Source organism: Siphateles boraxobius, unplaced genomic scaffold (assembly GCF_051911475.1).
Source record: "Siphateles boraxobius isolate OS27281-9 unplaced genomic scaffold, OSU_SipBor_1 12, whole genome shotgun sequence".
NCBI lineage: Eukaryota > Metazoa > Chordata > Actinopteri > Cypriniformes > Leuciscidae > Siphateles > Siphateles boraxobius.
In genome coordinates this window covers 10,185,038-10,210,147 of record NW_027508722.1, presented here as the reverse complement: position 1 = coordinate 10,210,147, position 25,110 = coordinate 10,185,038, and the positions used below count along the sequence as shown (strand labels likewise).

General features: G+C 39.0%; 1 protein-coding gene across 2 annotated transcripts in view; it reads left to right on the top strand.

Annotated features, from left to right (window-relative positions):
* The first annotated feature begins 9,354 nt into the window (after positions 1 to 9,354).
* Positions 9,355 to 25,110, top strand: part of ca14 (carbonic anhydrase XIV) — an 80,840-nt gene continuing 65,084 nt past the window's right edge. For both annotated transcript variants that reach the window (XM_077207418.1, XM_077207410.1), the window contains exons 1-6: positions 9,355 to 9,792; positions 10,051 to 10,071; positions 11,939 to 12,118; positions 13,871 to 14,016; positions 24,625 to 24,720; positions 24,920 to 24,986. In XM_077207418.1, coding sequence (XP_077063533.1) covers positions 9,726 to 9,792; positions 10,051 to 10,071; positions 11,939 to 12,118; positions 13,871 to 14,016; positions 24,625 to 24,720; positions 24,920 to 24,986 — 577 coding nt within the window. In that variant the 5' untranslated portion in view covers positions 9,355 to 9,725. The remainder of the gene's footprint in view (positions 9,793 to 10,050; positions 10,072 to 11,938; positions 12,119 to 13,870; positions 14,017 to 24,624; positions 24,721 to 24,919; positions 24,987 to 25,110) is intronic.

Genomic DNA, 25,110 nt, shown 5'->3' with positions numbered 1-25,110 from the left:
TGAACTCTCAATTAACTGGTCAACAGTCACTTTTCACTCGCCCAGGCTTAAAAGCAAAGGCAGCCACTGAGGCATCATTCCGGCTGAGTCATACCATCGTCAAACATAAAAAATCTTTCCTAGATGGACAAATGATAAAAGACGCGTTTGTCGAGGCAGCAGACTCATTGTTTCGTGATTTTAAAAACAAATATGAGATTGTGTCCGCTATCAAAGCTGTCCAATTTTCGAGAAATACAATTACACGTCGTTGTGAAATGATGGCTGATGAATTGACACAGCAACTGAGAAAGGACATAACTGATTGTTCATGTTTCTGCAGTTAGATGAGTCCACGGACATTAGCGATACAGCACAATTGTGCGTTTTTATAAGGATGGTGTTTAAAGACATGACAGCGAGAGAGGAAATGCTAACACTTTGCCTTTGAAAGAACACAATCGGTGCGAGGACATTTTCCGGTCATTTAAGGACTTTGTCGACAAAACACAGCTACCAATGTCTAAATTGGTGTAAATCACAACTGACGGAGCACCTGCGATGGTCGGCCGTTCGAACGGATTCATTGCCAAATGCAAGGAGGAGGATGCTTTCCCCGACTTCCTTAATTATCATTGCATAATTCACCAACAAGCACTATTTGCGAAAATGCTGAACATGAAAGAGATCATGGATGTGTCCATGAAAATCGTCTGCTCAATACGTGCGCGCTCACTTCGGAGACGGCTGTTTCGTGCGTATTTGGAGGAAGCTGACTGCAACCACACAGATCTCCTGCTGCATACAGATGTCAGATGGTTAAGCAGGGGCAAATTCTTGGAAAGATTCCGTGAGCTACTGCCTGAGATAAAGGAGTTTCTCCTGTCAACTAAAAATACAGAGTACAAACAACTTGAGGATGAGCAGTGGCTTTTAGATTTGGCTTTTTTGACTGACCTGACTAACATGCTGAATGAGCTAAATTTAGAGCTACAAGGTAAAGAGAAGATGGTGGTCAACATGATCAGCTCAGTTAATGCTTTCAAATGAAAACTACAGTTACTCACATCTAAGCTGCAGCGTCACGAAATAGGCAACTTCCAAAACATTGCATCTGAACTCCATAAGCAAGGAAAGGAGCCTGCACAGCTTGACAGTGAGCGTTACATTGAGCCAATTGAAAAGGTCAGGTCAGACTTTGACAAACGTTTTCAAGACTTTGCTTTACTTGAGCCAATCGCTACATTCATGTGCTTTCCATTTGGAGATGAGCATGAAGTTGATTCTCTGGCCTCAGACATGGGAAAGCTGTTTCAGATGAACCCATCAGCATTGGAGGATGAGATTTTAGCACTGCAGACTGACATTCAGGTGAAGGTGAGGGCCAGTGCACAGTTTCGGAATCTTCTTGCTGAAGAAAAGTATCCAAATATCAGAAAATGTGCCACCTCATTAACTGCACTTTTTGGCTCAACTTATTTATGTGAATCAGCCTTTTCTCACATGAAGATTATCAAATCAAAACACCGGTCCACCATGACTAATGACAATTTGGAGGCCTGTTTGAGACTAGCTATCAGCAGCTACTGCCCGGATTACACAAAACTGTCTGATTCCATTCAGTGCAAGTCATCAGAATAAGATAAATGCCCTGGTTATTGTAATCTGTTGTCCTAGGTACTTTGAGTTTAGTGTTAAAATTTAATATCAACAATAAACATTTATTATTATTTTTCTCCTCAATTACAAGATTACATGCAGTAGTGACAACAAGTATTTGAAGTGTATTTTTTCAATTAAACTGTGTTTTTTAGTTGGTAGATTTCATTGTGTTGATCATTTTAAAAGTAGATCATCAAGCAAAAAAGTGTGGGCACCCCTGATCTAGTTGCTCGGATCTCGCGTTTGCCGAGGCAGTGCGTAGATTACGGGTCTACTCTGCAATAAGATTCTGTGACTGGGATCTCGCGTTGTCAAGGCAGCGCGTAGATTAAAGGTCTGCATTGCAATACAGAATCTAGTGGCTCGGATCTTGCGTTTGCCGAGGCAGCGCGTAGATTACGGGTCTGCAATAAAAGGGACACACGCGATCTGTGAAATAATACTGTTTGGGTGCGAGGCATTCACAGTCAGCTCCTGAGGGTTCTGGCAGCTGTTCATTGAGAAATATCTTGACGCGTATATCCGTGTGCTGTCGGATGTTTCAGCCTCGCACCTGTTGACTTTCTTCTTGAGGGATGAAAGCCAAATATATTGTAACGACTCGAATCTCGCGTTTGCCGAGACAGCGTGTAGATTACGAGACCGTATAACACATATTAAAACAGTATTGTCTGATAATTATGGCTAAAGAGAGCGTTGCTTCTAGAGCTCCTCCTCAGTTAGCTTGGGGGCATAGACGGCGCTCTCAGGTGAAGCCTCAACAGAAGCAGGACGACCTGAGGGCCGTCCTGCAAGCTAAGAGGGCTTCGTCAAAGAGATCCTAGCCAGCCTTGGTTCTCTGCGGGCAGCCTCAACCGTGGCGGAGCGATCGAGGTCGCCTCCTCCACGGAGGCCGCAGGAAATCGATGTCGACTTCCCGCCGCCAAGTGCGCTTGCGGACGCATCGGTTTTCCCGGACGCATCGCCCATTGAGAATCGTTTTCGGTCGAACCCTGCTGGAGATCCGCTTCAGGGGGTCGAGAACGAACCCCAATTGATACCCGAAGCCTGGTTCCCTTGATAAAATATGTCGATGCATGGAAAAATCTCACGAATATTTCTCCTTGGGCCCTGCGCACCATTCAAAAGGGTTACAGGCTGCAGTTCGGTTTCTGTCCAAGGTTCAACGGGGTGTAATTGACTAATTCTGTAGGATCAAGTTGCGTTTTTTTAACTAGTGGTTTGATCATAGCCACCTTAAAAGTTTTCGCTACGTATCCTAGTGACAAAGATGAATTAATGATATTGAGAAGAGGATCTATGATAGTTTAGTCGGTATAGGGTCTGACATACATGTTGTCGATTTAGATGATTTAACGAGTTTAGAAAATTCTTCCTCTCTTATAGCAATGAATCAAATTTTTTGTGTGTGAGACTGCACTGCACTGTCTGATGCGATACTGTAGTAGACGGTTGCATAGTTATAATTTTTTTCCTGATATTGTTGAAGATTTTATTATTTAGAAACTAAGTAATTTAGCTATATATTTGGACACAATTATTTCTTCTGTCTGTGACTTTGGATTTCCTCTGTGTATGTGAAAGACCTTGAATGGAATGTTGTTTGCTGCAGAAAATTCTATTCTGAGAAGTCACATGGTAAAAGACCTTTACCCAAAACTATCTATAGGGTGTGTTACCTTCTTTGGAAGAAGATGTATGTATATAACTCTGAATCAAAAAATACTTTGGAGCGCGCTGGAAGGCCAGAGGGCCAGTGGGCCGGAGGGCCAGAGCGTTAGAGCGCCGTTCTATGGAACGGAATGGAGTTAGAAAATAAAGCTTAATTATTTCTGCCATCAAAGATCTCTGCGAAGTTATTTTTCAGAAAGATTGAAAACCACAACAATATTAACAATCTTATATGTGAAGAAGGTCATAAAGTCATTACTGTTGTGCTGCTTGCAAACTTCTGGGCTTGAAACTTTATTTTTCGTCAGTTTAGCAACTGTTTCAAATAAATACCTAGGGTTTGTTTATTTTCTTCTAATAGGGTTGAAAAATAAGCAGATTTTTTTAAGGCCTCTCTGTATGCAATCGAGCTCTCCTTCCATGAAATGCGAAATACCTCTAGTTCTTCCAGTTTCGCTTCAATCTTCAAGGCTGCTCTCTTTAGGGCCTGAGTGTGCTCATTGTACCACGGCGTTGGACTATTTTCTGTGATCTTCTTTAAGCGCAACGGAGCAACTGTGTCTAAGGTGCTTGAAAAGAGAGGTTAAAAGTTTGTAGCAATATCGAGTTCTTCTAAGCTATCTGGGATGATGAGATGATGAAACTGATCAGGAAGATTATTAATAAAGCAATCTTTAGTGGCAGAAGTTATAGGTCTAACATATTTGTAACACGGAGTCGGCTTTGCAGCCTTGGCTAAATGAAGTTTACACAAGACTAGATAATGATCTGAGATGTCATCACTCTGCTGCAGAATTTCAACAGCATCAACATTAATTCCATGTGAAAATATTAGATCTAGAGTATGATTACGACAATGAGTAGGTCTTGACACGTGTTGTCTAACTCCAATAGAGTTAAGAATGTCTTTAAATACCAATGCCAATGCATCTTTTTCATTATCTACATGTATATTAAAATCACCAACAATTAGGACTTTATCTGAAGTCATAACTAACTCTGATAGATTTGATTTCCATTACACGAGAGTAGATGTTAAAACTTCATGCTGATTTGTACTCGGCTTTCGCCAAGATAAGCACCAACTAAGACGTAGTTTTACAGTAACCTATGCTTCTCCATCCATTTACGCTTCTTTCCAAATTGTGATGTGAATCTCCTTCTGTCTGGTGTTAATTGTTGCAGTGTATTTGCACACACAACGGCTGCAACCACAGTGCGGTCCCCTCATGACAACCGTCTGGATTGAGCAGAGTAGGGGACATCTCTAGGGTCCTCAAGTGGGCACCTTCCGTCCTCAGTGTTTCGTCGACTAGCCCACGACACCTCAAGAGGGCTCGACAGTGACTCTGGCGTCCCAGAGTCACCCCCCTCCGTCCCCCACTCAACTCAGCCCAGCTTACTGACCTTTACATCCCTCCTGCTGCTGAGGCTGCTCCTTTGACCTAACCACAATCTCTCACAACCTCTCCATAACCCGTTTGACTAAGGCTGTCGAGCCCCACTGCGGACGTTAAAGCGGTCAGTGGCAACAGTTCCGTATGGCATACTACCGCAAAACACAATATCTGTCCAAACACCAATCCTCATTCACGCAAAATACACAGGAACGTAATAACTGTAATTACTATGCAAACTATACAAATAAACCAACAGACTCATAAAATTTTCAAGAATTTTTCGAAACCGTAGCATGGCGGCCTGTACACAGCCAGCCAGACACTTTCCGTCTCAACCACAGCCAGTTGCTGCTCCTCTCTGCTGCTTCAGGTAAGTTCTTTACTGTTTCGACGCAACTCTTGGCCACTGAATCCGACGTCTCTGAGGAACCGGGTTGTGGAGTGTGCCACAAATCCTCTACAACCCACTTCCACTGGATAAACCCGGACTCTCCATCCTCACTGTTCTGCTTCAGTGGCCAGCTGAGCATACCACAGTTTCCTCCTCTCATATGACTCATCTACAGCATCCTCCCATGGCACTGTTAACTCTATCAGTTGAACAATGCGTGCTGATCCAGACCACAAAACAAAATCTGGTCGGAGGTTAGTGGTGGCAATCTCAGGTAGAAAAATAAGCCGTTGATCAAGATCAGCCAGCATTTTCCAGTCCCTAGCAGCTTCCAGTTGTCCTGAGCGAGAATTGGTTTTAACACCTTTTCTTGGTGGTTGCTCGCCTGGGCGGAGGAATATGGTCTTCTGTGTGTAATGTTTTGCTAGAACAGGTGGCAACTTATTGGTCATGTTACGGTTGTCTTCCAATGCTAAAGCCAAACATCAGAGTACTTGGTCATGGCGCCAAGTAAACCGACCTTGGCTAAGAGCCACCTTACATCCTGTCAAAATGTGCCTTAATGTGGCAGGTGATGAACACAAAGTACAAGAGGGATCCTCTCCTACCCAGAGGTTAAGGTTCTGTGGTGATGGGAGAACATCATATGTTGACCTGATAAGGAAACTGATCCTACTCTCTTCCATTGACCAAAGGTCTTGCCAGCCCATCTTGCGTTGTTCCACACTCTCCCATCTCATCCACTCTCCCTGCTTGGCCTGGGAAATGGCCTTTATACACCTCATCCTCTCCTCCTGCTTTCGTACCTCGTTGACTATGAGATTCCTCCTTTGAGCTGGGGCTGCCTTGTGCCATTTAGGAGGAGCTAAACTGAGCCCAAGACCCCCTCTTCCATGCTGTACCTGCCCCACGATATCACCAATTTGAAGGGCAGCCTTTGCCTCTTCCACAGATTTCTTTGCTGACCATTTTCTACCAGTTTTTAACACAGGTGCTGCCTCCCTTACACATTTGTCGAGTGACTCTACTAAGATAATTTCCAGTCTGACCTTGGCGCACTTAAACTCCTCGGTTAAAGCAGAGACTGGCAGCGGCAATATTCCTTTACTATAAAGTCCCAATCTGCTGAGGCAGCGTGGAACTCCCAACCATTTCCTGATATATGAACTTATTAATGCTTCCAGCTTATCCACTATTGTCAAAGAAACCTTGTACACAGTCAGTGGCCACAGCAACCTCGGCAGTAGACCAAACTGAAAGCACCAGAGTTTTAGTTTCCCTGGTAGAGCGCAGCTGTTTATGCTCTTCAACCCTTCCACTGCTTGTCATCTAACTTCTCCCACTCAAACTGTGTCCTTTAGATCCCCATCGTACCATCTCCCAAGACTCTTCACTGGCTTCTCACAAACTGTTGGTATTGCCTCACCATTAATGAAGAATGTTTTATCTACCACCTTGCCTTTAATTATCGAGATGCTCCTTGATTTAGAGGGCTTAAATAGCATTTGTGCCCATTCAATGTTATCGGTTAACTTACCCAATAACCGATTAGTGCAGGCTACTGTTGTAGTAACTGTGTAGTCATGGTTGTCATGTCATCCATGTATGCTCTGATTTGTGGTAGTCGCATCCCAGAAGCCAAGCGCTCTCCTCCTACTACCCATTTTGATGTACTAATGATTACTTCCATTGCCATGGCAAAAGCCAGTGGAGAAATTGTGCATCCTGCCATTGTTCCAACCTCTAACCATTGCCATGTAGTGCTGAATTCTGGAGTTGAGAAACTAAATTACAAATCTCCAAAATAGGCTTTCACTAAATTTGTTATCAACATTGGTACGTCGGAATTTCAAATGGAGCTCCTTCCTTTCCTTTTTAGCTGATTGAATTCATTGCCAGATAACATTGATGTGTTCTAAGCATCCTGAGAACCCTGGAATGCCCACTTTTTGAACTGAAGTGTCAATGAAGCCATTCTTTAATAGGTAGGTTGACAATCTCTTGAGCAATAATGCTGAAGAAAATCTTACCTTCGACGTTTAATAGTGAAATGGGACGAAACTGACTGATGCTTGTAGCATCTTTTTCTTTAGGTATAAAGACTCCACCTGCTCTGCGCCATGCTCTAGGTACAACCTGCTTTTCCCATGCCACTTTTATCAATTTCCACAGAATTCGTAGAACTCCTGAAGCACTCTTGTACACTCTGTACGGAACTCCATTAGGCCCTGGAAATGATGAAGCCCCTGCCTTTCTCACAGCCTGCTCTATCTCCTTCCACTTAGGTGCACAGACCTCCATTTGGTATTCTGGTGGATTGATAGGTGGGATGTCTGACGGAATTGACATAGGCTCATGCCTTTTTGCATCTGTATGCGTTTCCTCCAAATATCTCTCTAGCTCAACCCTAGCTGCTATTAAAGTGCCATTCTTCTCACTCGTGAATAAATTTACGAATTTGAATGGGTCTTTATCGAAATTAGCCCTCGCACCCTCAGCAAATTCAGAATATTCTTTGATAAAATCTATTTACAGTAGAGAAGAATTACAGTAGTTACCATATCCCATTTTCCCATAATCCTTTGCTATTTACAGTAACAGCCTACTGTATACACATTTTACAGTATCTTACTCTACATATTACAGTACAGATACTGTTCAAATTACAGAAACCGGTTACAGTGTAGTGTTAAATAAATCTTAATAACATTAAATAAAACGTAAGTATTTAAAAACACGTTTAGGCCTATGCATGCATGTCTAGGGAGAATTCAGGTTGTTTGGGACATGTTTTGCCATTCAGATGACTGGGGAAAAGTACAGAACAATCAAAATAAACAGTCAGATAACAAAACATTATAGTCGCATAACACATCAACTATAGTTCAAATGTTTGTATCATATATTTTTTTAAAGCTGACATTTAACATTTAAATACAAACAAATAAGAAAAATCCACAACACCGAGTAGATAATAGAATATACTTTATAGATTAAAGTGCTCAAAAGTTATAGGGATAATTAAAGGAAGAAGTTTACAGTCCTACAGCGTTTGAATAATGAAGTGCAATAAAGCCTTAAAGGGGTCATGAACTGCATTATTTTGTTATTTTATAATGTTTCCTGGGGTGCACTTATAATGTTAGTATGATTTTTACATAAAATAAATAAAAGGCATTTTTCCTTCCCTATTTTAACCCTCTGTTTTGAAAGCTCTGTTTTAAGCGGCGTGTCTGCTGTGAGACTTCAGTATAAATGCCCACTGCTGTGATTGGCTAACATCTTTGCATATTGAAATACCAAAAGCTGGGGACACACTTGACTAGCTGAAACATTCTAAGACTGAACTGAACACACTTAAGCCAGGGACACACTTAACGACTGTAAGGCAGATTATGAATTTGATACTTTTTTACTTTCAGGCTCTCTGCAAATCCAATGCAGCTACTGTTTTTTTTCCACAACCTGGCACTGCACAACATTTTGCAGTCTTCAAAGGCATGTTTATTGCTTAGTTGCTCAATCCAGTGTTAGCATCACGTCTGTTATTTACTACTTGTTGTGCTCGAATCAGTGGGCAGGGCTACAGAACATTAGTGTTTGTGATGTCACCAACCCGGGAAGAAGCTCATTGTAGTCCCTACCAGCTGTTTGTTGTAGTCCTTAAAAATCGCTTTGAACTTTGAGCGTCGTAACTTTGCAGATATTGTTTATGCTGAAACAGCAACATTACATTCTAAATAAAGTAAAAAAAGTAAAAATCATAATCAAGAACCCCTTTAAATTACCTTTGGCCTTTAGAAACAGACGTTCTAAAGTTTCTAGAAACATTATTTTTTATATTCAACACAAAATTATTTACATAAATTTACTTCAGTTACATTCCGTTTGAGAAATAAAAATAGCCAAATGTCATGTATCTGTAAATTATGATGTTTTAATCAATGTTTGCACTATCATGTAGCATATATTTTTGTTTACTGTCGATTTTTTAACAGCACTGTGAAATTGACAATTTGGTAGTTATGCATGCCAAAAAAGTTTGTAAAACATTGATTGCAGTTTACAGTAAATAAACTAAATGGATTCTGAACTTTCTTTCTATCTCTCTCTCTCTTTCTCTCTCTCTCTCTCTCTCTCTCTCTCTCTCTCTCTCTCTCTCTCTCTCTCTCTCTCTCGCTCTCTCTCTCTGACTGTCTCTATTCATTCTCTCTTTATTATCACCTCAGTACCCCTTCAATCAGGCTTTGCCTCAGTCCTCCCCCTCTCAGCATGTTGTGCCATACACAGTTTTCAGTGTCCAGCAGCAAGTGATTTTCTCGTTCATTTGTCCTTTTCTCCTTCCGGTTCTCTCTCTCTCTCTTCATGGTGTAACTCTTAATCTTCTTCTGTGGCATGCAATGGCCTCTCTCTTCCACAATTCAGCTTGCTGGACCAAATCATTCAGATACAAAAAAGGAAACCTTTTTCTTTGTGAATGTTTTTCGATACATACATTTTTCAAGCCGTGCTGTTGACCTTTTAATACTTGGATTTCCACCATTTCTACATTTTTACTGGGGTGTCTATACCAGCTTCTCACTGTGTGAGTTTGTGAAGCCTTTGGAGAGGAGGGTGAAAGCATGGAACTTGTCTGGATAACAGTGTCTCTTTCTCTCTTTTTGAAGTGTGTGGAGTGCTCAGGAACAGGTGAGACTTTGATTAGTAATGTATTATTAATACAATAACATTTTGTAACAATGATCATTGCTGCTAAACACAGATGAAAAGAGAACAAGTTATAGGAATTGCAGTTTTGATACTTCAGTAACGTTTAATTGTGGAATAATTAAACTGCTCTGATGTGTTGGACACAAAATGTTTGAAAAGTGTTTGAAAAAAATTAAAGAGTGCTAAAATGTTCAGCGAATCTGTTGTAACCTTATCATATTCTTCCTCTTTTTTTAGTAAAAGAATGGACATATGCAGGTAATACAGTTCTTTATTTTTTTCCCTGTCATTCTCCATGATTTTGTGACAGATTTTATTTAACTTTATATGCATAATGGAAAATACTTGTGAATTACTTTGGTTTAAAGTTTCTGTAAAAAAGCCTTTTGAAGATTTGGATGAATTTGGCTATTTGGTTGTTTTTCCTGGAAAATAATATTTCCATATTTTAATCAAGCCTACCTTTCCTCTCAATTATGTTCTTCTTTTTTTTTCAAACTCTGTTACTTCCATTTAATCTCTTCCGTAGTAGCATCTCCTACTCACATGGACAGAGTGCAGAGTTTAAGAGAGAGAGAGAGAGAGAGAGAGAGAGAGAGAGAGAGAGAGAGAGAGAGAGAGAGAGAGAGAGAGAGAGAGAGAGAGAGAGAGAGAGAGAGAGAGAGAGAGAGAGAGAGAGAGAGAGAGAGAGAGAGAGAGGTGTGGGGGAGCTTAATTTGATACAAAAGAATGGCATGATGAAGAATAGGAGGCTGCTCTGCTTGAACAGCAGTGCCATTTTGGAACAACCCATTGTAATCTTGTGACATTCTTGTCGTAATAAGGCTTTTGGAAAAGCTTATTTAGCCACATTTTGGATTGCATACGCTAAACTTGTACGTAATCTGTGTTAATGAGTGTCCAGAACTAAATACACAACAGCAATAAAAAAATAACAGTATGGTGAAATGCAAAATAATGTCCGGGTGAGTCTCATACAACCCATCAATAAATTGTATAAATTAAATAAATCAAATCAATTATATTTTGCTTGGTTAAAATTAAGTCTATTTTAAAACTGTTTAGATGATGACAATTTTATGACAATTAAACCTATTTAATATGCAAATTCTCATTATTGTACTGTAATATAATATTTAAGTATTAATAAGGCATGCTTGTATTTGGAGCAATACATTTAATTTATGCAGATAATGAAGAAAAACATTGTATTCTGCGTTTTTATTTACAGTAAATTACTGAGAGAAATGATGGGTTGTCAAAATGTGCTTCACTGACATATAATAATGCCACAATGACATGATGTATATTGTTATTTTCTTTGAACAAAAATACATTTTACTTTATTTTTCTTATCCAAGATTTCTGTTGGAATGATCTCTACTGTTATACCTACACACACATTCCAGGACACACATTTTCAGGGCTGTACAATGTGTGTCATTGTTGTGATCCAACTCATTATTTCTGAATAAAACAGTTACTTGGTTGAGTGATGTTTTTTTCCCTGTTCATGTTTGGGACAGCATGCAAGAGGTAAACAGAGGCATGGAATATGTGTCTTGCAGTTGTCATAGAGATCCCCTTAGCAACCACAGATCAATGAGAGCAACCCTGCCTCCCCCTCCCCATATTTTGGAGTGGAACAGGGGTTTGGGGGATATTCGTGGTGAACAGTGAGACTGAGTGGGCCTCTAATCCCTGTGTACACAGAAAAGACTTGGCACCAAGCTGAAAGACCCAGACTCATATGCAAAGTTTTCTTTTGTTATCCAATAAAACAACTTTTTTCTAGCTTTTCTTTATTTTTTATTGTTTAGTTGCTCTGTCCCCCCTTTTTCTTTCAATAGATAATTTCACTACATAATGTTTCAGCACTTATAACGTGTGTGTAGTCTGGGTTTGTGTTTCCTCATTAACTTTGCATGACTTAACACTTAGCTAGCACTTCATTATGAGCTTTCAGAACATAATGTAAACACTCACACACACATTCTCCCTAAATGCTTTGAATTATTTTGAACTTACTAGCATTTATATCATTTATAATTCCACACACATTTACATTGACTGATTGCCACACCAAATTTCACCTCGCTGTGCCACCCTTTTCTGGTTGTATTAGGTGCTGTTGGACAGCCAGAATGGGCTGAGTTTTTTCCTGACTGTGGTGGTTCCAGCCAGTCACCCATAAATGTGGACACATCGCAAATACTACATGACCCAACGCTAATCCCTGTGCAGCCCCTGGGATACAACCAGCCTGGTAACAGACCATTCACCCTCTCCAATAATGGCCATTCAGGTAAATTTATCTTTTCCACCCATTCAAAATGGTCACACACTTAAGCTACTCCTAGAAATTAATTTTTTTTTTTTTTTTGCCATACACAACCCGATTATGTTCACCCGTTTGGTGATAATTTTGTCAAGTCAACTCAAGTCAATTTTACTACTATAATTCTTTTCACAATACATATGGTTTCAATCATGACGTTTATGTTTAACATTTTTGAATATCTTAATTTTTATAGCAAATTCAAACTAAATAAGTCACAATGCATGAAATACAGTGGTGTGAATAAGTTAGGCCCCCCATGCTAAAGTTGCCTAAAAAGAGGAATAAAAAAATCATCTTTTGGAAATTGATCTTAATGGCTTAATTGGAAAAATGAGGAAAAATCCAACCATTAAGGACATCAATTTTCTTTGTGTATGAATAATGTATCATAAATAAATAAATGTTCTTCCTTAAAATACAGGGTGCATAAGTCATTGCCCCCCTATGTTAAATTCCCATAGAGGCAGGCAGATTTTTATTTTTAAAGGCCAGTTATTTCATGGATCCAGGATACTATGCATCCTGATAAAGTTCCCTTGGCCTTTGGAATTAAAATATCCCCACATCATCACACACCCTTCACCATATCTAGAGATTGGCATAGTTTTATTTCAGTTAGCCTAATAGCTGGTTTGATTTGCATTGAAAGATGATCTTATGGAAAGTGCCCCATGCCAATCTCTAGATATGGTGAAGGGTATGTGATGATGTGGGGATATTTTAATTCCAAAGGCCAAGGGAACTTTATCAGGATGCATAGTATCCTGGATCCATGAAATAACTGGCCTTTAAAAATAAAAATCTGCCTACCTCTATGGGAATTTAACATAGGGGGGCAATGACTTATGCACCCTGTATTTTAAGGAAGAACATTTATTTATTTATGATACATTATTCATACACAAAGAAAATTGGTGTCCTTAAAGGTTGGATTTTTCCTCATTTTTCCAAGTAAGCCATTAAGATCAATTTCCAAAAGATGATTTTTAATTCCTCTTTTTAGGCAACTTTAGCATGGGGGCCTAACTTATTCACACCACTGTAGCATTAGACATCCCCTTTTTAGATTTAGATTTAGCATTATTTAAAAAATTTACTTTAGATAAAGTGATACTTTTTGAAAGAAGTACTTGGATGCTAAATTCCCTCTTATAAATTTATAAATGCCTTTGCATATTGCAATGAAATTCATACATTTTTAAGAGTGGCTACTACTGTTACTTTTAGGTGTCATTGTAACAACATTTGAGCATAAAACTGTGTGACAGTGAAATACTGGTTCCCACTTTATATGGAGTGTCTACTATGTACTAACATTTAAATTAATAATTTGATACAAAGAACTTATTGTGTACATACATTTTTATGTTGTACTTATATATTTTTTTTAAATCCTGCATGTAGTTAAACCTGTAGACTAATTCATTTCTGTATATACATCTATAATTACACTGTTGATCCTTCCTTTACCCCTTAACCCACCCTTAAACCCAAACATATCACCAATCATGTGCCTGACCTGAACAGTATCCTACCTTAATAGCTGCAAGTATTTTGCAATACAACATGAACACAATAAGTACATTGTACTCAACAATTATTTTTTAATGTAAGTACATAGTAGTTAAAAACAGCTAATATAAAGTGTGACCAAATGCAGTTTGTTAAACATGACCCTCTTCTTTACCTCGAACTTCCTCTTGTTTTCTCACACAGTGCAGATGACATTGCCACATTGGATGGGCTTGGCTGGGTTGCCATGGTATTATAGTGCTGAACAGCTGCACCTGCACTGGGGTAATGGAGTCGGCGTAGCTACAGGAAGTGAACACACCATTAATGGACAGAGCACTTCCGCAGAGGTGTGTGCATGTGTATCAGTGTAAATATTTTTTAAATACCGCTTAAAAATATCTCTAGACAGAGATTAATAAACTGACTGCTGCATTGCTCAAATTTTTTTCTCATTAGTAGATTACTTATGTCTTTATTTAGACTATATGCTCAGAATAGCATACTACCAGGGGGGTCAGTAGTAGGGGGAAAGATGGGAATGACTACAGGGGGCCTACAGCCCCGGAAAAGCAATTTCAAGGGGGCCTAATGCAATAAACTGTACAAGGTGCCCAGAAACCTAGCGACATCACTACATACTACCATTCTACTCTCACAATTTCTGGAGTAGATAGTGTATATATAATGTGCATATATGTAAATTTTATGTAAGCATGAAATATCTACATTTTCCAAAACGTGCAGTACATAACAGACCAAACTGTATGGAGTGCAGTTTAACACAATGCAATGCAATCAAGTTTACTGTCCATTTCCAGTGTGAACCTGAAATAATATCAGCTGTGATTTTTAACATCCTTTTCATTATGTGATCATTTACATTCACATTTATTCATTTTGCAGACGCTTTTATCCAAAGTGACCTACAAATGAGGTAAAAGGAGTACAGCATGCGATTCATCGTAAAGTGGCAAATAAACACAAGAAGTGCTCATAATACAAAGTTTCAGACATTGCTTAGAGTAGAATAAGCTAGAATAGGGAGGGATTAAAGGAAAGTGAAAGCATAGAATTATTTTTATGATGAGGTAAATTGCTCATGAGAGAGACGAGTTTTCAGCTGTCTTTTGAATATTGTCAGGGATTCTGCATTCTGCATGAAGGTGGGGAGATGAAGGGGGAGCGAGTGGAAGTAGGAGGGTGCTGAGCCTTTGACAAATCTGTAAGCAAGCATCAATGCCTTGATCTTGATGCGAGTAGCAAGTGCAGAGAGATAAAGAGAGGCGTGATGTGGGCCCTTTTGGGCTAGTTGAAGACAAGATGTGCTGCAGTGTTCTGAACCTTTTGTAGAGGTTTGATTTCATATAATAGAAGTCCAACAAGAATAGCATTGCAGTAACCAAGCCTAGAAATGACCAGGGCCTGGACGAGAAGTTGTGTTGCATGCTCAGTAAGGAAAGGCCTGATCTTCCTGATGTTGTGTAGTAGTGCAAACCTGCATGACCGAGCTATCTTTGCAATGTGGTGTTTGAAGGTCAGCTGGTCCTCAAAGATTTCTCTAAGATTTCTGATCGACCTTGATGGGGTAATTGATGATTAACCTAGCTGGATAGTGAAATCGTGCTGTAGAGTCAGATTGGCAGGGAAGAAGAGAAGCTCAGTCTTTGCCAGGTTGAGCTGCAGGTGATGTTGTTTCATCCATGCCAAGATGATCGCAAGAAAGCTTGAGATTTGTGCTGCTACTGTGGAATCATCTGGTTGAAATAAAAGGTAGAACTTTGTGTCATCAGCATATGATGTAGTGTATATGGAGAGGAGGGGGGGTCCAAGAACTGAACCCTGAGGTACCTCCGTGATCAGTTGATGTGCTTTGGATACCTTCACTCTCCAGGAAACCCTGAAAGATCTACCAGTGAAATAGGATTCAAACCAGTAAAGTGGAGTTTCTATGATGCTCAGTGATGAGAGGGTGGACAGAATGATCTTATGAATCACAGTGTCAAAGGTAGCAGATAGATCCAAGAGAATGAGAACTGATGATTTGTAATCAGCTTTCACAATCCGCAAGTTTCAGTGACCGGCTGTAACGCAGTCTCGGTTGAATGGCCGTTCTTGAAACCAGATTGGTTAACGTCCAGCTGGTTATTATGTGAAAAGAAAGACGATACCTGGTTGAATAAAACTTGTTCAAGTGTTTTCTCTATGAATGGAAGAAGAAAGACAGGTCTGTAACTATCTACAAGTAATGTGTTTAATTTGTGCTGATGGTTGTAGTTTTGTCAGTGAAGAAATGAGCAAAATCATTAGCTGGTGTTGGAGAGGGACAGAAGAGAGAGTTGAATGTTTGGAAAAGTTTGCATGCGTTTGAAGTGCTGTTGATCTTTTTGTCTAAATATGAAGATTTTGCAGCATAGACTTCAACAGAAAAGGATGAGAGCAGAGATTGATACATACTCAAGTCAGGTCAGAGTTTTTTTTTATTTACTCCATTTTCTCTCTGCTGCCGGTGTTCACGAAGAACATCATATAACCATGGGTTAGAGGGAGTAGCACACACTGTTGGGGAGTAGCTAACTACAAGTAGCAACGCTACTAACTTAACAAAATTTTTCAGTAGCTTGACATTAGCTCAGTTGCTTTTAAAACAGTGTAGCTTTTCCAGTAGCTAACTACGTTTTCCAACAAGTGGCATTGTAGTGCGACCAAAAGCTACATTCCATTTTGAGTTTTGACGAGCATGAAAAGCATTGGAGCAGTGCAGCATCTTCTTCTTATTAGATCACAAACTAAAATTGTCCATTACTGCTATCTATTGTTTTATCACGCATCTTGCAGCTTTCTGTAAGGACGAACAGGAGCAGGATATTTCACATGAATCCACTGTAATTTATGAAAACAAAAGATTAAACTGCTGTCTGTGTCAAAGACTTAAAGCACATTCAGGTGAATTATAGCCTTTTTAAATTGATTAATTATCCTGCTTTATCGCACTCTATATCAAATGTCTGTTTCTGGTTAATAATTGCAGTGATGTCCCGCCATAGTTTTATTATGAACCTAAAAGATCACCAACATTGTTTTTTGAGCCATTGCTTTGAAAACAAAATCACTGCGCTTATCAGAAGGCAAAGGCTGTGATCTAATTAAATAGTTTGTGGCCGGTCTCAGAATGCTGCAAGCTCCATTAGCGCATGTGCGCAAGTTTAACATGCATTTTTGACTACTCCGTTGTATCCAATTTTAAGTAGTTTCAATGTACTAATTTTTAAAAAGTTTATACTTTTTGATAGTAACTATTTGTGTAGCAAACTACTTTTTCAGAAGGGAAGCTTGACTGTATCTTAACTACTTTAACTTATGAGTAGCTTGTAGCTTGTCAAGCTACAGTTTGAGAGTAGCTTCCCCATCACTGGTAGCACATGCTGGCCTGGAAGAGAGAGGACAAATATTGACTAGCCAAGAAGTTAAAGTGGTACATAAAGCGTCTGTTGCGGTATTTACATCCAGAGATGATAATTAGAGAAGAGACAATGACACAACTTAGGAAAGATGGGAAAGATGGGAGTCTCAAGATCCAAGTGCAAGTGCGAATAACAGTTTATTAGAGACAGCAAAGGACAGAGATAGCGAGATAGCAGTACTCAGGAAAGTCATACAAGATCCATAAGGCTGACGAAAACTCTAGACAGATGATCCAACACAGACGCAAAATGAAAGCACGGATCCATGAACCGTGACAATGGGAGGGAGAAAGTGAGTGCAGGTTTTGTCTGAAAGCAACTGGTAGAGGGGTTGGTGGTGCACAAGTAATAAGTTCTAGATTAAAAGTAACAAAGAAATGCAAAGTAATCCATTTCGTAACAATCTACTCCAAAATGACAAAACAACAATAACAAAATACTTCATGGTGTTGATGGATGCTGATGAGACAGGCACGTTCACAGAAAATCTGGTGCACTGGCACCAGGGGCGTAACTTCAACCCCCCCAATGTTCAAACCAAATCTACGCCCTTGACTGGCACTGACGAGCACGAAGGCACGAACTCGCTGGGAGGGTATTCGTTGATAGTGGGGGAGGGGCATGAGAGTTGTAAACATTCAAAATTTTGCCTAAGTCCACTCAATCTGCTGACTTGCCGACTGGAGCTTTAATTTCCAACCCTTTATTCAATAACAGAACTGACAGTGCAAATGCAGAGTGCAAAGATTCCAGTGCAAAAATGGACTAACACAAAAAACACACACATGTATGCTTTACATCTGCCAAATATATAGGTTTTTTCAAAATAAAGTGCACGAAATGATGTATATTTTTGTTTAAAGGGACCTGAGCTGTCAGAACAATAAATAATTTAGAAAAAATAAAGAAAAATACAAATCAGAAAACCTCCAGAAAACAGGATTTGTTTGAACATCAGAACTTGTTCTCTACACTACACTCACACACACTCACAAACTCTCACACTCACAGATGCACACACTCAACTTGTGTTTTGTTTTGTTTTTTGTCAAAGATGTTATAATCTTTAACAAATTGTTTTACATTATTTGACAAGCAAATGCACACAAAAAACAAGTCTTGTGCATGGATAATAATAAAAATAATAATGGTAATAATAATAGCAATAATAATTATTATTACAGAAGATAATATCTCTAGTCTATCCTAATATTAATTATAAATACAATGCATATAAAATATGAATACAATATAAAATAATATAAAAACAAATGCAATGGATTGACCCCCTCCTATGGTGTGTAAGGTATTTTGCAGCTCATCCTTTCCATATAGTGATATAGAGCATATAGTGAAGTTTCTCTGATTCATTTAGAGTAAAGATCGAAAAATTCAGTGCTGCAAATTGTTGAAAAATATTCCTCTTGTATTGGTACTTGGGACAGACAAGAAAGTGTTTTCATCTTCTGTCTATCTGATACAAATCACAGTCTGCTAATTCACTGGTAATCTTGAATTGTTTTTATTTATATTGTTGTCCATTTATCGAACTTCCAAGCCTCTTATATAGTAATTATATATTAGTATGTACCAATTTACTAATGCTCAGGGCTGAGTTTCCCGAAACCTTCTTAACGCTACGTCGTTCTTAAGTTACACCTTAAGCTGTACTTTATCGTTAATACATGTTTCCCGAAACGTTCTTAGTTAAGTATACCTTCTGTAAGTCATACGTTCGGAAGGTTGGTCTGGAGCACTCTTAGCTATACCTTATCACTGTTGGCAGTTCACTCCGCTAGTGGGCACCACCCCAAAGAGCTTCTTTACATCTTAGTCTATACGAATATTATTTTAAATTGAATACACCTAGTGTTTAATTAGGCTAATTGAAGTGTTTTCATGCAAATAATAAAATTGTTGTTAGCTTTTTAATTGTAGTATCCAAAGGTACATCAGCTGGCAAACCATTTGAAAGTAAAGGCTTATTCGTATATTTAAAGAGAATGACTGTGGTGGGGAATTTGGTCAAACTATGGCAGCGATACAGAGAATAGTTGTGCTAAATCAAAGACGGCGCCGTCCGCGAAGCCATTTAGTGTATGTGCACTATTGTATTCGCAAAAAGTTTAGTCCCCTGGCTACCATGTCAGAAGATACAATTCAAAAGAAATTTCGCCTGCCACGACAGCAAATTCAGCAGCTTTTAGATCTTATTAGTCCGGATGTGTCAAGACAAACTCGACGGAACCTCCCCCTCAGCCCTTTGTGGAGTGCCACCTCGTCTAAAAGGATGTCCATAGTTGGATTCAAGCTGGGAGCTCTCCTCTTTCTTTCTTTTTTCTCCGCCATGGCTATTGATTAAATGTTTTGCGTGTTGCGCTTTTATTGAGTAGGTCATCCAATCACAGAATTTTTTTATTTACACCAATAATGTGATGCAGCTGCTGGGCAATCAACCCTGGTTGTGGAGTAAATAAAGAAATGATAGCAAATATATTATGATAATATAAGTGGCCCTTTCTAATGCAATGAAAGCATACGGACTGTTACTGTAGTGGGTTAGAAGCATGACACGTTTGGGCACGATGTTGTGCGTTCGCGCACTCCTTCCGAAATTATATCAAATATCCAGGGTTTAATTTAGTTTGCAATTTTTATTTTTTTATTTTTTATAATATCCAAATATATAAAAGTCCAAATAAGTGCAACTTCCACTATTTCTGAAGTGCTTCTTTTAAAGAGAACACCGCTTTCTCGCATAACGCAGTGAAGCAGTCCCTACACGAGGGAATAATTGATTCTCGAGCCATCGATATCAACAAATTCAGCACCATCGCCACGGACAGCACCAGGTAACGTCGCACGTAAGAAGGTATATCTTAAGTGGCTTCCTAAGGCATGGTTCGAGGAACACACCTAGACATGGTACCTTAAGAGTCTTTGTAGCGTGCAAAGAGACAACGTTATCGGGAAACTCAGCCCTGACACACTCAGTCTCTCTCGCGCGCAGACAAACTCCGTCCAGTCTAGTCCGGCGCCTCATAGATCTGCTCAGCTCCGCGCTCAACTCAACTTTTTTTATTTATAACATCTCAAACATCTCTGCGAATAATTGACTGGCGTAATAATCGCGCGACACAACGAATCGATAATGAAATTCGTTGCCAACTCTATTAATAATTTTATCGATTCGTTGTTGCAGCCCTATCGGAAATGTGCGGATGTTTTACCAAAAACTTTCTGTGTTCTTGCGCGTGTAAATTAGGTCAAGTTTGAAGCGTGATTTGTGAGTACCTGTGGTGATGAGCTGTTTTAGATCAAATGAGGCTAGGAGAGAGTGGATGTCTTTAGCATAAGGCTTCTCCATATGGATGTTGAAATCCCCAAAGACTACAAGTGGGCTGCCGTCCTCAGGGAATGAGGACAGCAGCACATCCAGCACCTCTACAAAGCACCTCTACAAAGCACCTCAGCACCTCTACAAATACATGACTACAATATGGATTTTAACAGGAAATGTTACTGTAATAGCATGAAATGCAAACGAAATATTATTGCAAAGAAAAGAGTGAGTTGAGTACTACTAATTTTTAGAAATGAAAAAGACCTGTGCCCCCACCCCTCCCAGACTGGTGAGGGGTGTGAGAGAAAGAGAAGTTGTTAGAGAGAGCAGCGGGGATTGCTGAGTCCTCTGGACAAATCCAGGTCTCGGTCAAGCCCAAGATATTGAGAGTATATTGAGTTGCAAAGGCTGGAATGAAGTCAGCTTTGCCGAATGCTGACTGACAATTCCAGAGATACAGAGAGAAGTGCATTAGAAGAGGAGCAAATAAGATGCAGATTATCAGTATTGTGCTGCCTTCTGTGTGTGATGGTAGAGCATTGTTGAGAGACAACAGGAATGTACTAAAAATCCATTAAAAAAATGTAAGTAAAAAATAGATTAAAAAGAATTATAACAATTTTTACGACATAAGTAGTTCCATTCTGGGATATTAATAGAAGATAAGCTCCTAGATCAATTAAAGTAGTGAACATTAGTGGGGTGCAGGAGACCACCAGGGTGGCACAGGCAGAGCAGAAGATCAGCAGGTCAGCGCAGACGGAGCAGAAGACCACCAGAGTGCCGTAGAAGATCACCAGGGCAGTGCAGGCGGAGCAGGAGACTACAGCAAAGCTGGAGACCATCATGGTGGAGCAAGCAGGGCTAGCTGTGACAAAACAGTCAGGAAACACTGGGAACTCAGAGACAGGCTGTGTGACTGTGACAGAACAAGTAGGAAGGGCCTCCATGACTGTGGTAGAGAGTCCAGGTGCGGATACCACCTTCTCAGGGCATGGGTGTCCAACGGTTGCATGGCCCACACACCATAGTGGAAACCACCATGGGAAGCACTAATGACAGGGGAAGAACCACTGAACTTGAGGGTTTTGGAATGTCATGACAAAAGGTACAAGAGCTCCTCTGCTGTATCCATTTCTTGGTCTACTGTTCTGTACTGTGGATGAAACTCAGATACGAGGAGAGCAGGATCCAAATGCAGGAACAAAAAATACAATTAACTTAAAGACCAGAAAACAAAACACAAGGAGAACAAACTGAGCACAGAAAAACAAACTGACAACTGTTATGTCCCTGGGCTGATCTGTCGTTTTTTCCCTGTATCTGTCGTGTTTGTGTTGATTTGGAAAACATGGGTTCGATTTGACAGTTCACCATGTGCTGCTCTGTTATCGTGGCATCTTATCCCACCCCCTTGTTATTCTATTCATTACCTCGTTATTGTTTCACTCCTTCCACCTGTTTTGTATAAGTTTAATCCTTTAGTCCCCTATTTAGTTCCCTCTAGTGTGTTGTGCCGGATAGTTTTTTGTGCAATCGTATGTTCCAGCCTCATTGTGTCGTGTTCTGCTGTGTCTTGTTGGATTCCAGCCTCATTGTCTTGTGTTCTGCCATGTCTTGTGGGATACTTTGCAGTGTGGGATACTGCCGCCAGCCGCCCGCCTCAACAGCGCCCCCCACTGCAATACACACCTTGTTCTGGCTCTTCAGCCACTACTTTCATCTACGCTAGATGAATGCTACCCCGGAAGGGCCAATGAGATTGTTCCTATCTGGATTGTTTGGTTCTGGTCAGAGGTGGAAAGAGTAATAAAATATTCTACTCAAGTAAAAGTACTACTACTTCAATGAAATTTTACTTAAGTACAAGTAAAATTACCGGTCTAAAGATTTACTCAAGTAAAAGTAAAAAGTAGCTCATTTAAAATTTACTCAAGTAAAAGTTACTGAGTTACTTTTTTAACAGCGGGGTGGAGTGGGGGACTCTTCCGTGTAGGGTTGTAATGGTATGAGATTTTCACAGTATGATAAATATCACGAAAATATTGTGTAGCAATATTGTAGCATTTAATTGTCTCCGAAAATATCATGGTTTACAGTATTAATCAATTATTAAATAAACAAATGGTATTATTAAATTATGGTTATTATTATTATCATCAGTTAAAATGACAATTAAATTAAAGAAAACAGGGTTTTTTGGGGTTGAATGAATGCTTTTATTATAACCAACTTTTGTTTTGTTTATTAAAATTTCAATAAAACGAATCAATTAAATTGAATAATTGATAATGAATTAGATTAACAACTTATTTTTAACATAAATAATTTATTAAAATGTTTAAAAATAATATCGTCCTATGAAATGTATTTTATTCAGAAAATTAATGTTTCTTTTTATGATTTAATCCAAATATATTATCAAAAACGGTGGTAATCAAATGAAAATTTAAACTTGTGTCCTTTTATTTTTTGGGGAAGAGCTGCAAAAACAGATTTACTAAATTAAACAATGGACCTAAAATATATTCCTTAAATAATGTTTAAATAAATTGTATTATTGTTGTTGTTGTTGTTTTTATTATTATTTTGAGGAGTTCTATTGTATGTCTACAATAGTAATACATTTCTGTCATAATTTCTCCTAGTTAAACCAAACTTTTATTTTGACGGGTTGTAATGAAGACCTGTTTCAAAGTGTATTTGACAATGGTTTTTCTCAAATAAAATGGTGAAAATGCTCAATAGGCGTTCTCTCAGAGCAGCTCTGGAAATGTTCATGTATTCATGTCCTCAAATTGTTTGTGAGACGCTGAAAACCGCATGTACTTGAGTAGCCTATGTAGTAACTTAGACGAGCGGAGCAGCTCATTCACACCGATTCACACAGAAACGCAGAATAAGCAGGTTATATATTTACATAGCAGTATTTTTGCGCTTAAATATTGACAGATCATGTCGCGATTGGAATTTTTGCACAGTTCTACTTTCCATTTATTCATCCATCCATCATTTTGCGTGTTTTAGCCTACGTGACATCTGCGTTATGTAAATTCCATTTTCATGACTGGATTCCGGGATTCCCTCTGCATCATGTAAATCATTCGGCCTTACGTTATAATCGGGACATACCCTTATCTGCAGGGGGATGGTCTCCTATGTGTCCTCCTTTTGCAGCCACTTTGTGTCCACATTTTTTGCAAATTGGATATCTATCCGCGAGGACAACCACACTTTTTTCTACATCCAAAGTATTTCCATACTGGCCATAATTCGCTTCATAAAAATTCGAGGGCGCTTTGCTTTCAGCTTCAGCTGGGTCTGCGTCACCTTTTTTGCGTGTTTGTTCTCCCGCCCTTCAATCAATGCAGTAGTTTCCGGAGTGTGATTTTTTTTCTCCCTTTTATTATTTTTTACTCAGTAACAGATATGATTTCAAATGTAGCGAAGTAAAATACTTCAAACAAAACGTACTTAAGTAAAAGTAAAAATACAGATTTTAAAAACTACTTAAAAAAGTAGAAGTACACAAAAAAACGACTCAAGTACGTAACGCGAGTAAATGTAATTCGTTACTTTCCCCCTCTGGTTCTGGTCTGGATTATTGACAGCCTTTTTGTTGCCTTTTTGAAATGATCTCAGTTTAAAACTGTTTTTATTTTTTTTGGAGCCTGCAGCCTGAGTCCTTGTCCTGATCTGACAACAACACCAACAGGAAACACTAGGGCTATATGCATACATGTGCAATCACTCTTCAGATTTCAATGAAGAAAGAAATCTTTAAGAAAGGAGCATGGTCAGCTACGCAGTGTCTTGTTCCCCCTTAAGTGAACCAAGGTTACATATGTAACAGAGATGATCGCTTTCATAGGTTCACTCAATGCTGTATCAGTAGTTTGCACTATATAGAACCATTTCAGCCATTTAACCAAAAACCCATTGACTTCGGGACGTGTTAAAATGTTAATGTGTTAAAATACTAACTTGCTTCCGAGTTTTGGCCTACAACCTGCATCATACCTGTCATACCTGCACCACTCTATAGTGTCAGGTACTTCACAACGTTGAGCGAACCTATGAAAGAAAACATGTCTTATGTAAGATGCCTAAATATATTATAACCTGAACACACACTCTCTCTTTTCTCTCAGCTCCATATTGTCCATTACAATAAAGAGGTGTATGCTAATATATCCGAAGCCGAGACCCAAGAAAATGGCCTGGCTGTGTTAGGGATTCTAATTGAGGTTATTTCTCTTTAATCAAACCCTATATCCATGTAGTATTTTTGTTTATATATATATATATATATATATATATATATATATATATATATATATATATATATATATATATATATATATATATATCAAATCCTATATCCATGTTGTATTTTTTTTATATTCATTCATATTTTTATACTCATTCAGTTGTTTGCTTTTTCAGGCAGGCGAAGAGATTAATCAGGCATATGGTAGTATTCTCAACTATCTGGGCCGCATCAGATATGCAGGCATGTATTTGTGTGCATGTGCGAGTATGTCTACTGTATATTATGTGTGATTACCGTGCTTCAGCCTTTTGGGTTGCTTTGTAAATCAACATACAAGACACAATTTAATTTAAATGTTTACAAC